The 13,935-nt window shown below is 39.3% G+C and overlaps 1 protein-coding gene across 27 annotated transcripts in view; it reads right to left on the bottom strand.

Annotated features, from left to right (window-relative positions):
• KMT2C (lysine methyltransferase 2C) overlaps positions 1–13,935 on the bottom strand; it is a 327,313-nt gene that overhangs the window by 18,044 nt on the left and 295,334 nt on the right. For 26 of the 27 annotated variants that reach the window (XM_043541583.1, XM_043541577.1, XM_043541582.1 and 23 more), the window contains 4 exons: positions 7,118–8,815; positions 2,850–3,062; positions 1,703–1,867; positions 510–651 (listed from right to left, as the gene is read on the bottom strand). In XM_043541583.1, the coding sequence (XP_043397518.1) occupies positions 510–651; positions 1,703–1,867; positions 2,850–3,062; positions 7,118–8,815 (2,218 nt within the window). The remainder of the gene's footprint in view (positions 1–509; positions 652–1,702; positions 1,868–2,849; positions 3,063–7,117; positions 8,816–13,935) is intronic. The other variant, XM_037891112.2, reaches the window with a different exon arrangement.

Raw genomic sequence — 13,935 nt, 5'->3', positions numbered from 1 at the left:
CCCCGCCTTCCTCTTTTGCAGCACCCAGTGGCTGAAATTTGAAAGATAGATTTTGTTATGAAAAATCCTCAGGAGGGCAATGCAAAGTCTTATTGATAGAAAACTGATTTTGATTCGACCAAGTTACGGGCATTTGAAAACGTTTACTAAGCATGTTCAAAGTTTGCTGAGTTGCACAACTATGGAAGGCTGCTCTGTGAAAGCACATGCAGCTAAGAAAGCTTTAAAACGGTCTTGTAATCTACATTATGCATGCAACTTTCCCTTTGTTTTTTCCTGACTTTTGAGTGTTTAACTGTGCACTGACAGTGCTCTCAGCATAGTTTTTGTATGGAATATGCATAATTACACATGTTGGATAGAATCAATTACAACCTTCCAGACAGAGGAGTCTCATGTTCATTTGTATACAATAAAGTCAAACTGCATCGAATAAGGCGCAGTGCACATTTCATACTTCAGTACCAGCACGATACCTCTTTTAAAGAGGCAACACACTAAAAGCTTACCATCATGTCCGCCCAGCATTCCAGCCTTTCCAGAAAGTTCCTCAGTAGTTGCAAATCCATTCACCATCTTTTGACAAGCCACTGGAGGTGGTGTCGGAGGGAGAGAGGCTGGGGGTGTCGGAGGATTACTCAGATTATTCTGCTGCATGAGACCAAAGGATTTTAAAATTAGCTTTTAACAGGTAAATAGAACACAGAGGCACACTTCCAGTAAGAGTAAATACTTGTAGGTTTTAAACATACAGAGGCAGCGCTGAATACATAAAAATTAATATTTACTTCCCAAATACACAGGAAAATAGATGAACACACCTGCTACAAAACTACCTAGTATACAAAGACACAACACACATTATAGTGTCTGGCACGAATTTAATGATATTATTGTAGGGGAGGGGTAGATTCCTAAACCACTTAGACATAACTCTTAAACATTCTGAGAGTTATGTCTAAGGAAAAACTGAGTGAAGACTCAAGGATTTGGCCTTTCTGGAGCAGTGTCTACAGACATTAAACTTCATTATTGGTTTCCAAGTTCACCAGCTGCCCTTGCTGGGCCAGATTCTTAGCTCAGTAACTCTGGTGTAAAACTGGAATAGTTCAGATGGTCTTCAGAGTGTCATTCCAGTTTTATGCTAGAGTAACTGTGTGCCAAAGCTGGTCCTCTGTCTGTTGACATTCTTCCTATTCTCTCAATATTGTCTTTCAGCCCTCCAAGAGCCTGAGTTTTAAATTCTGTGGGCTATTAGACCTGCAATAAACAGATTATTTTGTTCACAGTTTTTAAGTCCTTAATCAGGGACTAGTGGACAAATGATGAAGGTCTATTTCCCAACTAATTCTCATTAAGAAATGCTTTGCTGCTCTCAATGACTTTGTGAAGTACTGGATATTCAGCCTTTTCTGCTCCAGAAAGCCTTAATTACAATTTTCACCAATTAGCATCAGTTTGCAAATGCAGTGCTCGTATTTTTTAAATTTGTTTACAACATGGTTTCTATTATTTGATTCCATGTTTCGTAGAGCAAAACAACAAATACTTCACAGTTGAACGCAATATACAGTCTAGCAATAGCAAATGTCTCTTTTTAGCTGCGCAGGAGAGACTCCTAAGAGATAGTTAATGCAAATAATCCCCTTTACCTTGTTTTTTATGGAGAACAGACATGGGAAATCTAGATGGAAAAACATACCTTGTAGATCAGTTGGGAATAGTAATCAGAAACCCCATCAAGAGTAGCACTACCAAAACTTCCCATAAGTCGATTTCCACCATTTAGCTGGCCACTGCCATAAGGGAGAAAATGTGCAAAGCTCACTCCAATTATTGGTTCCATTAGAGGTAGCAGAGAGAGTTGCTATAGAGAAAAATGGATAGAGATGAATACACCAAATAAAATAAAAGATGCTAACTGGACAGAAAAGTTTCCAGAGTAATATCAGTAGAGTGGTTACCACTAAAAAGTCATATAGCCTCTGAAATACATCAGTATTTCCTTATACTTATTAGAACAGGAAATAAGGTTGCAATTTGGCAAAGGATTTCTGCTCATGCTTAATTTTAAATACATCCTTAAGTCCCATTGACTTCAATCAGAATTAAGTACATATAATAGGTTAGCTTTAACTTTAAGCATGTACCCAAGTGCTTTGGTGAATTGGAGCAAAATCTCAGATAACACTGTATGTTAAATATTGACTTTTAAATGCCAACCACTATACACAAGCAGAGGAAAATTGGTTTGCATGTTTTGTTAAGCATAGCCTTCCCCGTGCTGCAGTTTCCCCATCTGTGAGATGGGGATGATACCAACCTTCTTTGTAAAGCGCTTTGAGATCTATGGATGAAAATTGCTACAGAAGAGTTAGGTCTTATTATTACAATAAGAAAGTTCACATATTTAAAGTCAAGGTGGGGGGAGGGTTTTAATATCGGGGTAATGTGACATTCACATCATAAAATGCTCAAAACTAGAACTGTTAAGAAAATTTCCAAGGGAATGTTGTTCCAGTGGGAAAGCACTGATTCATCAAAATCAAAACAATTCTCAGGGCTTGTGGGCTCCTGGCCTGGCAGAATTTCATTTTGAAATTATTGAAAAGAAACATTTTGATTTTTTGAAACAATTTTTTTCAGATTTTATGGATAATTTTGAAATTTGTGGGTTTTGTTCTAAATTGGAATGAAAAAAAATGTAAAAATCCTCCATGAATTGGAATTGCTATTCTCTACCCAGATCAACTCAAAACTCAGCATAATTGTAAATTACTTTTCTACCCACTCTGAATCCATTCTCTTAAAGCAACTCCTGATGGACTGGACATTCTCTAAACACTCACCTGTTTTAGTTGGAGAAATGTATCTGTGTTCGGATAAAGAGCCTGTTTTTCCTCTTCTTCTTTTTTTCTTTTCTTAGACCGAGGAGCTGCCTTCTCTCCAGTCCTCTGAGTTCGTTTATTTCTTTGTTTCTTTATTTCATGTCCTACATCTGTTCTCTGAAGCTGGCTGTTCCCACATCCAAATGCACCTTGCATTTGATTCCCCACAGTTGGCTGATGGAAAAAGGAAAGTTAAGCAACATGGGATGCATTTGTTCAGGTCCATGTTAATTTCACATTATTTTTATAACAAGTTTTGTTGTATATTTCTAATAATGATGATTAAAGAAAATATGACACTTGAAAGTTTAATCCCCAAATTTCCTGTGCACTATACTAAGTGATACAGTACATCTGACAGAAGACAACATCCTGTAGTTTATACTTTGTTCACTTTTCCACCACACTGACAATTGTAACTGCTGTTTTTGAGTCCACAATACAATATATGAACTATCATTAACTCCATTGATGCCTGCAAATGTCCTTAAAAATTATAGACCAGAAGCGTCTTCTGAATGTTTGCTAAAACTTATACCCTTATTTAGGGGTATTCACTAGGGCATAATAAAAGAAGAACTGGCTTCAGGAACAATTCACAAAGGTTCACATAATGTAAATATATTCTGAGACAAATGTTGATTTATGGCTAAAACTAACAATTTTGCTTTGTACTGAGAGTACAAAAAAATAGTTTCACGACAATACTTTTAATGCAATTCTTCATATAAAGAGATAACTGTGTAAAACAATTAGCATAGGATTTAATGGTGCAAGTGACAGGGTGAAGTAAAAAGAAAGACTAAAATATTCAGTATTTCAATTATTGATCTAACCTGCTGTAATCATACTTTACATCACGGAAACCCCAAATCACTCCCTCAGTATACCTTTTAATGATGGATTCCTAACATCTGTTTATACTACCAACCCCTCACCACCCACTTCCAGTTATTTTTATCAGATTTCATTCACTCCGAGGTGACTTTATTTTGCTTCCAGGCTGTGTTAAGATTTCATGGAGTCACAACACAATTTGAGGGGAAAACTAGGCCGACAACAAAAAAATAGACATGCTAACAATAAAGTCATTGGGGTGAGCAGATCCTGCTTTCCCTCCCAACAGTTTTCCTACCTCTACCCTTTTTTAATAATTAAATTATCCAACAGCCATTAACATGATGATACAGTTTCCGCCCCATACTAGTAAAACTATTAGCTATAGAAATGTTACTGAGAAATAGAATTGCCTCAGCTAGGCTGCAGGCATACCATATGTTCTCTGATGCATAATTGTAGATTTTCCCAAGTTATACATTTCCCTGCATTCTGCTCGAGTCTTGCATGTCTGATTTCCATAACTATGTGAGTATCTGTACTCTGATTGGCTGACAGCCAATTTTAGCCAGAGTACAGGGATTTCCATATTAATTGAATAATTATTTCTCAATCATACTATGAATATGCAAATATCTCTTCTCTGATTGGCTATAATAATCCTTCTGCTCTGATTGGTTCTTGTATTCAAATTTTTTAACTTCTTTGCCAACTGCAAAGACAGTTGCCTCAGCTTCTGACTACTCTTCAACTAAACCAGAAAAACTACAAAATTTACTTAAAAGTAGAAAAAAATTACCAAAAAGGCAAAGAAAATAGAGCTGGAAAACTGATGAAGGGGAACACCTTCTGATTCTTGTCTCTTCCTGTCAGACGTGTGTTTACATATATAATTTAAAAAATTTATCAGAAGTACCCAGCCTCTGTCAATTCACTTTGTAACACAATGTAAACCAATAAATATCGAAGTTACTGTAGAGAGATGAGCTTTGCTCACTAATAATCAGGGCGAGGAAATGGGACTGTATCAAATTAACATAGCAGTTACTATTAAAAAGTCAGCAGTTATCAAAGCCCTTTCTCCAAGATACAGCAGTTAATTCCTATGCCAAATATAAGGAAATACTGCCATATTGCAGAGAGAGTGGCAACTGTCGGTAAAGACAACATTTTTTAAAAGATTTTTTTTTAATAGCCGGCACTGTAAGACAGAGAAAAGTGAGGAGGGAGAGAAGGTGGATGACTAGAGTGGAAAAGGAAGGCCCAAAAGGATTTATATATATTCAGACAACTAACCTTTCATGGGAAATAGGAAAATTATTTTTTACCTTTACTGAAATTAAAATTTGAATGTTACATTTAAAATGTACAATACTAAAAGTCTGAGATTGCATTCTAGTAATTAGGCAATATCACTATCCTGGGCTAATAAACCCTAATGCCAGTATTGTCTTCTGAGTTTACTTGCTATAAACACCTTAGCTGTCAGCCTTGTCATTCATTCAGCAGATGTGCTTACTTATCTGACAAAAAGGGAACACTCTAAATAATAAACATTATTATTTGCAGAGCTGCCCAGAGGTCTCAAACTGGATTAGGGTACCATTGGGCTAGGTGCTGTACAAATGTAGGGAAAAGATAGTCCCTGACTTGAAGGGTTTGCAACTTAAGGTCCAAATCTGCAGGCTCATACACATGAGCAGGCTCCTTGTCTGTGCAGAGCCACACTGAAGCCGCACCTGGGCCTAATTTAAGATAGGAAACAAGTGGATGTTACAGACAAATGAAAAGACCATGGGGATACACGCACAATTAGGAGGTTTGGAATACGTTTTTCCCTCTCCTATACTGCCAGATCTTTTGAGTAGGAATCTTTAGAAAATGGTCAAAAAGTGAAGGTAGTTGATGCTTGGAACATTGAGTACAGGAGCCACGGTACAAAAGAAATGTACTGATATATAGTTCTGCTGACATGAAAAAAACAGAATTTAAACCCAAGCATTACTCTTGGTAAACATTAGAAATGTGCCAGTTTTAAAATAATGATTGTCTATAGAAAAAAATTAACCTTTGTATTATTTTTAGGGATATTCATTTGTGAACAGGCTGAACTATTGTGTTATATTAAAAATGAGTCCTTCTGAAGTGGCCGATTTACTTAGGGGCAGATTGTGGCCTGTTCTGTGTGCAAGTGAGTTGGGAGAGTGTGCGGATAAGGTGCCCTTACTCCCTTGCACCTGTGCTACCTCTGCAGAGTTAAGGACAATAAGGAGGAGTCTCTTAAGAATACTAGAAATAAAAGGAATCCTAACAATGGTACTCGTCCATTACTAGATGGAAATGGTAGAATTATCAGTAATAATACAGAAGAGGCAGAGTGTTCAATAAATATTGCTGTGCTATATTTGGGGACTCAGGGGCCCTGAAAAGGACTTGGGGGCCGTGGTGGATAACCAGCTGAACATGGGCTCCCAGTGCAATGCTGTGGCCAAAAGGGTAATGCCATCCTTGGATGCATAAATAGGGGAATCTCAAGTAGGATTAGAGAGATTATTTTCCTCTGTATTTGGCACTGGTGGAACTGCTGCTGGAATACTGTGTCCAGTTCCGTTCTTCACAATTCAAGAAGGATACTGATAAGTTGGAGAGGGTTCAGAGAAGAGACATGAGAATGATTAAAGGATTAGAAAACCTGTCTTACAGTGACAGACTCAAGGAGCTCAATCAATTTAGTTTAACAAAGAGAAGATCAAGAAGTAACTTGATTACAATTTGTAACTACCTACATGGGAACAAATAATTAATAATGGGCGCTTCAGTCTAGCAGAGAAAGGTATAACATGATCCAATGGCTGGAAGTTGAAGATAGACAAATTCAGATTGGAAATAAGCGTATATTTTTAACTGGGAAAGTAATTAACCATCAGAACAACTTACCAAGAGTCATGGTGGATTCTCCATCACTGACAATTTTTAAATCAAGGCTGGATATTTTTCCAAAAGCTCTGCTCTAGGAATTATTTTGGGGCAGTTCTAGGCCTGTGTTATACAGGAGGTCAGACTAGGTGATCACAATGGACCATTCTGGCCTTGGAATCTGTGAGCTGCTAACGTCCCACCCTTGCTCAGCTGGGCAGAGCCTTGATTCCACCTCTTCCCCCATTGGCACAGCTAACTGCATGCCATACTGCAGAGCATACATTGCAACAGGTTTACCCCTGCGTCAGAGCAGCAGGGAGACTGGGATGGAAATTAGTGTTTTGGGGATTCTCCCCTTCTCTGCAATGGGGCTGCTCCAGAGGCATCACAACTTGCTGCCCCTTGCTTGGCACTAAATTGTCACCATCTAGCCCTTTACATGTTGATATGCATTTCAAAAACAACCACCTTACCATTCCTTCAGCTGGGTTCTGTTTCTCCACTAGTTTGTTGTCCCCAGCACTTTCTTCTTCTGATCGGCAGCTGTTCTCTGATTTCTGATTTAAAAGAGAGGATGATTTTTTATTTTTAAGCAAGTGTTTCAGCAGTTCATTCCCTGACTCCCCTTTTGCTGCTGGGGTGCTGGTTGATTGTGCTGGACTCTGTGCTGAAGAGGCAGGGTGCGGTGAGGCCTTATCTTCTTCTATCGTAATACCACTTTGATTCTCTGTTTTAGGCTCAGCTTGAACAGAACATTGATCAGATTCTGCTTTTTCCAGTTTAATTTCTTGAATGCTGGCAGGCGCATCTGTCTTGCCCTTTTCAGTCTCAGGATCTACACTTGATTTCTGAGGCAATTTCTTTTGGAGCAAACCACTATTGGAATGCTTACATTCCAGCTCTAAGGAAGGTGAGTTCTCCACAGCATTTGTTGTTGATGAGCCTGTTAGCTCCGCTGACTCATCCTGATGATGAGTAAGTTCACTGGGTGTGCTAACTGTTGGGGTAGAGGTAGAATCTGAAACAGCTGGAGTTGGGGGTGCAGTTATATCTGAATGTGGAGTTGATGGAGCTTTTATTGACTCAGCATCATCATCCTTTTTCTTTTTTCGTGTCCTTTTCTTTTTTCCTTTCTCTTCTGGAATTATATCAGAGTACAGCTGAATGAGAGACTGACTTGATCCAGGGAAATTTGGTGCATGGGACATGCTGGTATCTTGGCCACATGAAGGACCACTACCAGCTGCTGGAAGTCCTGCAGGTATACCAGGCACAAATGGAGGCCTTACTTGGTTCTGCGTGAAGCTGGTCCCAGAGATACTCCCATGGGATTGTTTTACAGAATGGTAGTTAGGGGATCCACCAGGAATTGACGGTGGTTCAGATCCAAAAGGGGCAGGCCCCAGTGGTCTTCGCTCATTGCTTTGCATAAAATTTACTGCAGGTGGTGAGTTCACAGGGCCTTGTTGCAAAACTTGCCCCATTTGCTGCTGTTGATGCTGTGGAGATTGCTGAAGCGGTCGTGGAGGCGGCATGAAATCACAGGATAGGTCAGAGTTAAAGAAAGGTATCTGAGACAAGGAAGCTCTATTATTTAATTCTGACCCTATCATGCCATGTTGTTCCATTTCCATCCTCTGCTGCAAAGCCCTCTGTCGGTCCACCTCCTGCATAAGCTGTATTCGCTGCCGTTCCTGCTGCTCTCGTAAACGCTCCTTTCGTTCCCGCTCTTGAAAACTTTCACTAAATGGGTTATTATCATCAAATTCAACCCTTGGTGGTGGTCCTGACTGTGCATTTGCATTGGAACTTGGCACTGGAGTTGGTGTGCCAGGATTCATTGGCAACTGTGTCATTGGAGGCTGCATCCTTGGAGCATTGAGGGGGAGGTGATTTGGAGGAGCAGTTGCAGGTTGCCATCCAGGTAAATTTGGCATTCTGGCTGGGTTGGATTGCCCAGGAATTACAACTGCGTGCTGCTGATGCTGGAGTTGTTGTGCTACCATGGGGAAGTTTTGCTGATTCATTACTGGTGGTGTTCCTCCTGGAACCATAGGTGGCTGAGACTGGACTCCTGGCATTATAGCATGTGGTGTTATCCCACACTGCTGCTGCTGCTTGATTCGATATTCCTCAATGAGCTCTGCATGTTCCTTTTGCTGTTTTCGAATCTGAAATTTAGACAAGTCATTACTCATCTCTACAAGTTTCTACTTAATATATAATAGACCTCAAATATACAGGATATACTACACTGAAATTATTTCATTGGAAAATGAGGCTTGTCCAAGATCGGCACTGGAACACATTAAGCTTATTTACTTAGTCATTTCATGTCCAATATCCATCATCTAACCAAAAAGAGTGCAATCCTTCCCAATGCCAATTTCCATACTATTAACTGATTACACAACACACAACCACAAAAGAACCAGAATAAGGGACAATATTTCAGAAGCAGGGCTGATCTTTAAACTATAGTTTCATTATGCAGCACTATTCAAAACTGCAGAGAACTTGCAATATATAGGTAAAAAAGAAATAAATTTTGCATAAAAATATATGTTACTGACATTTGCTAAGTAGTGACTTTTGTTTTATTTGTTACTATTGTTTGTATTTATGTGAGAAAAACATTTAAAGTAAAGACTATTTTAAAAAAGCTCTAGAGCACCTGAAGTGCAGGCTCTATAGAGATATAGAGGAGGGAGGAGTGGTAGATACGCTGGAGGGGAGGGATAGGATACAGAAGGACCTAGACAAATTGGAGGTTTGGGCCAAAAGAAATCTGATGAGGTTCAATAAGGATAAGTGCAGGGTCCTGCACTTAGGATGGAAGAATCCAATGCACCGCTACAGACTAGGGACCGAATGGCTAGGCAGCAGTTCTGCGGAAAAGGACCTAGGGGTGACAGTGGACGAGAAGCTGGATATGAGTCAGCAGTGTGCCCTTGTTGCCAAGAAGGCCAATGGCATTTTGGGATGTATAAGTAGGGGCATAGCGAGCAGATCGAGGGACGTGATCGTTCCCCTCTATTCGACACTGGTGAGGCCTCATCTGGAGTACTGTGTCCAGTTTTGGGCCCCACACTACAAGAAGGATGTGGATAAATTGGAGAGAGTCCAGCGAAGGGCAACAAAAATGATTAGGGGTCTAGAGCACATGACTTATGAGGAGAGGCTGAGGGAGCTGGGATTGTTTAGTCTGCAGAAGAGAAGAATGAGGGGGGATTTGATAGCTGCTTTCAACTACCTGAAAGGGGGTTCCAAAGAGGATGGCTCTAGACTGTTCTCAATGGTAGCAGATGACAGAACGAGGAGTAATGGTCTCAAGTTGCAATGGGGGAGGTTTAGATTGGATATTAGGAAAAACTTTTTCACTAAGAGGGTGGTGAAACACTGGAATGCGTTACCTAGGGAGGTGGTAGAATCTCCTTCCTTAGAGGTTTTTAAGGTCAGGCTTGACAAAGCCCTGGCTGGGATGATTTAACTGGGACTTGGTCCTGCTTCGAGCAGGGGGTTGGACTAGATGACCTTCTGGGGTCCCTTCCAACCCTGATATTCTATGATTCTATGATATACCTTTGGTATTAAATGTACAGTGGAAGCTTGATTGCAATCATAGAATATCAGGGTTGGAAGGGACCTCAGGAAGTCATCTAATCCAACCCCCTGCTCAAAGCAGGACCATTCCCCACTTAAATCATCGCAGCCAGGGCTTTGTCAAGCCTGACCTTAAAATCTTCTAAGGAAGGAGATTCCACCACCTCCCTAGGTAACGCATTCCAGTGTTTCACCATGCTCCTAGTGAAAAAGTTTTTCCTAATATCCAACCTAAACCTCCCTCACTGCAACTTGAGACCATTACTCCTTGTTCTGTCATCTGCTACCACTGAGAACAGTCTAGAGCCATCCTCTTTGGAACCCCCTTTCAGGTAGTTGAAAGCAGCTATCAAATCCCCCCCCTTATTCTTCTCTTCCGCAGACTAAACAATCCCAGTTCCCTCAGCCTCTACTCGTAAGTCATGTGTTCCAGTCCCCTAATCATTTTTGTTGCCCTCCGCTGGACGTTTTCCAATTTGTCCACATCCTTCCTGTAGTGTGGGGCCCAAAACTGGACACAGTACTCCAGATGAGGCCTCACCAATGTCATATAGAGGGGAACGATCACATCCCTCGTTCTGCTGGCAATGCCCCTACTTCTACATCCCAAAATGCCATTGGCCTTCTTGGCAACAAGGGCACACTGTTGACTCATATCCAGCTTCTCGTCCACTGTAACCCCTACGTCCTTTTCTGTAGAACTGCTGCCTAGCCATTCGGTCCCTAGTCTGTAGAGGTGCACGGGATTCTTCCATCCTAAGTGCAGGACTCTGCACTTGTCCTTGTTGAACCTCATCAGACTTCTTTTGGCCCAATGGCAATAGGCACTGGGGCTTGAGCCTGGAGCCAGCTAAGCACCCTTCAGCTTTCAGGCCTTTGTTCAGAAAAACATTTAAGCACATATTTAAATTCAAGCATGTTTAAGTTCCACTTAAGCATATGTTTAAGTGTTGTTCTTAATCAGGGCATCACTGACTTCAAAGGAAGTTGAGGGAGCTCGGCACCTTCTGGCATCAAATGCAATTTAGGTTTATAAAATAATAGAAAATAAAACAACCTTAACTAACAGGCCATAATTATCTATCATTAATATCATGGCTAGCAACTGTAACAGAAGCATAAGACTAGAATGAAGTAGAGTATGTGCAAGGCATTATTACCAATATTGTATTAAAAAAGTTTCCTTTATCTATGATCTATTGTTGTTAAAAAAATTTTAAATTAAATTATATTTGGTTGCTTCATCTTCCCATCACATCTGTCTCTACAGAATTGCACCAAGCCCCTTCTAGGAAAATGCTCTTTCTACAAATTGGAAAGAAAAGCCAAGAAACATTCTATACTTCACGAACGGATATCCATTGCAAGAAGATACGACCGACAATTGCTCAGTTATGCCTTGCAGAATACTGTGCCCAACACTGCTGGCCAAAGACATAAGGCATCAGTTTACTGGAGCAATTAAAAATACATGCTTAACTTTAACCCCATTGACTTCAATGGGACTTAAAAATTTGATGAAAGTTAAGCACAAGCTTAAGTGCTTTGATGAATCAGGACCTAGGCCAGGTGTGTCAAATATACAGTTTGTGGGCTGGATCCAGTGACATGATGTAGTTATGTGACTTGCATGATGGCCTCACACACTGCAGAATTCTTCACTTTTTTAAAAAAAGTCAGTTTCTAACCCTCATGGCGGCAGAGATTACTTTTCAAAGATGAGCTGAGGTAAACTGATGTCATGATGTTTGCCCTAGTCTGCAGCCAGACTGAAACAATGACTAAAAACTGTGACCTCCTCTCTCCGTATTAATCTGATGGGAGTGTCCATGCTAAAGCCCAAGGATGACACTTTTGTGACAAAATTAACTATTTCACTGCTAATCATTTCAGCACATAAAAGGGGTGAGATCTGGGAATTATTGCAGGGAAGGAGATACTGAGGGTAGAACAGAAATGAAAGACAGAGGAAAGATGAGGAAGGGAGAGAAACAAAAGGTAGAAGTAGCAGAGGTCTAAAGTGGACCATACTTTCTTAGCGAATGAGAGTGACTGCTATACAAATAATAAATAAAGCTTCGTTACTTCAAAAAAAATTCACTGTTCCCTTAATCTCTGTGCAAACTTCCCACTGACATCAGTGGAATATCTGCTGTGGACTGCGGGTACCATAAAGTCTTTACATTATATCCTGGCCCACAAGTGCACCCCTCTCCTCCAAATGAGTTTCATACCCTGGGCTTAAATTCTAAAGAATAAGAAAGAGGCTCCTAAACTGCACTCAGCACAGCTCTAGTAACAGATTTCTTCTGAACTGTGACTATTTTATATAGTGACCATGTAACATGATAAGCTCTCTCCTAGTATTCTCTATGAATTTCTTGTTTTTCACAAAAAAAAGGAAGATCATACAAAAATATGAAATTAAACTGTAATAAAAGAAGGCATTTGAACAGGAAAATATAAAATAAATGACACATAACTGGCAATTACAAAGGTAGAATGCTACCAAGTGAATCTGGTGATATGATAAAATCGGAGAGAAAACCCTTAGTTGATGGATTCCTTCAGTTGAAATATAGCCGTGTATTTCAAGATGTTCCTATTCTTATATAATTGACAGTGCATCTGAATAGACTCTGGCTTTCCTTCACACTGCTGCCACCCAGTCTCTCTCTTCCCAAACTCTTAAAACAGGTTTTTTTCCTTTGCTACTGTAGTGTTTTTTCTTGTAATTCCAGTAATGCTGAGAAACTGAATCTCATAACTGACATTACTCGTGAAACATGAGGGGTTTTGTTGTTTGTTTGTTTTTTACATGAATTGCACTGAGCTTAATAGTTACAATTAGGGCTGTCAATTAATCACAGTTAACTCAAGCAATGAACTCAAAACAAATTAACTCGATTAAAAAAATTAATCATGATTAAGAGCAGTTTTAATCGCACTGTTAAACAATAATAGAATACCAATTTAAATTTATTATAAACATTTGGATGTTTTTCTACATTTTCAAATATACTGATTTCAATTACAATGCAGAATACAAAGTGTACAGTGCTCACTTTATATTATTTTTATTGCAAATATTTGCACTGTAAAAGGGTAAACAAAAGAAACAGTATTTTTCAATTCACCTTATACAAGTACTGTCATGTAATTTCTTTATCATGAAAGTGTAACTTACAAATGAATAATTTTTTTTGGTTACATAACTGCACTCAAAAACAAAACAATGTAAAACTGTAGAGCTTACAAGTCCACTGAGTCCTACTTCTTGTTCAGTCAATCACTAAGACAAACAAGTTTGTTTACATTTACAGGAGATAATGCTGCCCGCTACCTGTTTACAATGTCACCTGAAAGTGAGCATAGGCATTCGCATGGCACTCTTGTAGCCGGCATTGCAAGGTATTTACATGCCAGAGAAGCTAAATGTTCATAAGACCCTTCATGATTTGACTTGTAGATTTCACTATCTTTTGTTTATTTTTTTTGCAGTGCAAATATTTCCAATACAAATAATAATATAAAGTGAGCACTGCACACTTAGCATTCTGCACTGTCATTGAAATGAATATATTTGAAAATGTAGAAAAAAATCCAAAAATATTTATAATAAATTTAAATTGGTATTCTATTATTAACAGTGTGATTAAAACTATGATTAATTGCAATTAATATTTTT

This window comes from Chelonia mydas, chromosome 2, assembly GCF_015237465.2.
Source record: "Chelonia mydas isolate rCheMyd1 chromosome 2, rCheMyd1.pri.v2, whole genome shotgun sequence".
NCBI lineage: Eukaryota > Metazoa > Chordata > Testudines > Cheloniidae > Chelonia > Chelonia mydas.
This window is presented reverse-complemented; position numbering and strand designations above follow the sequence as displayed.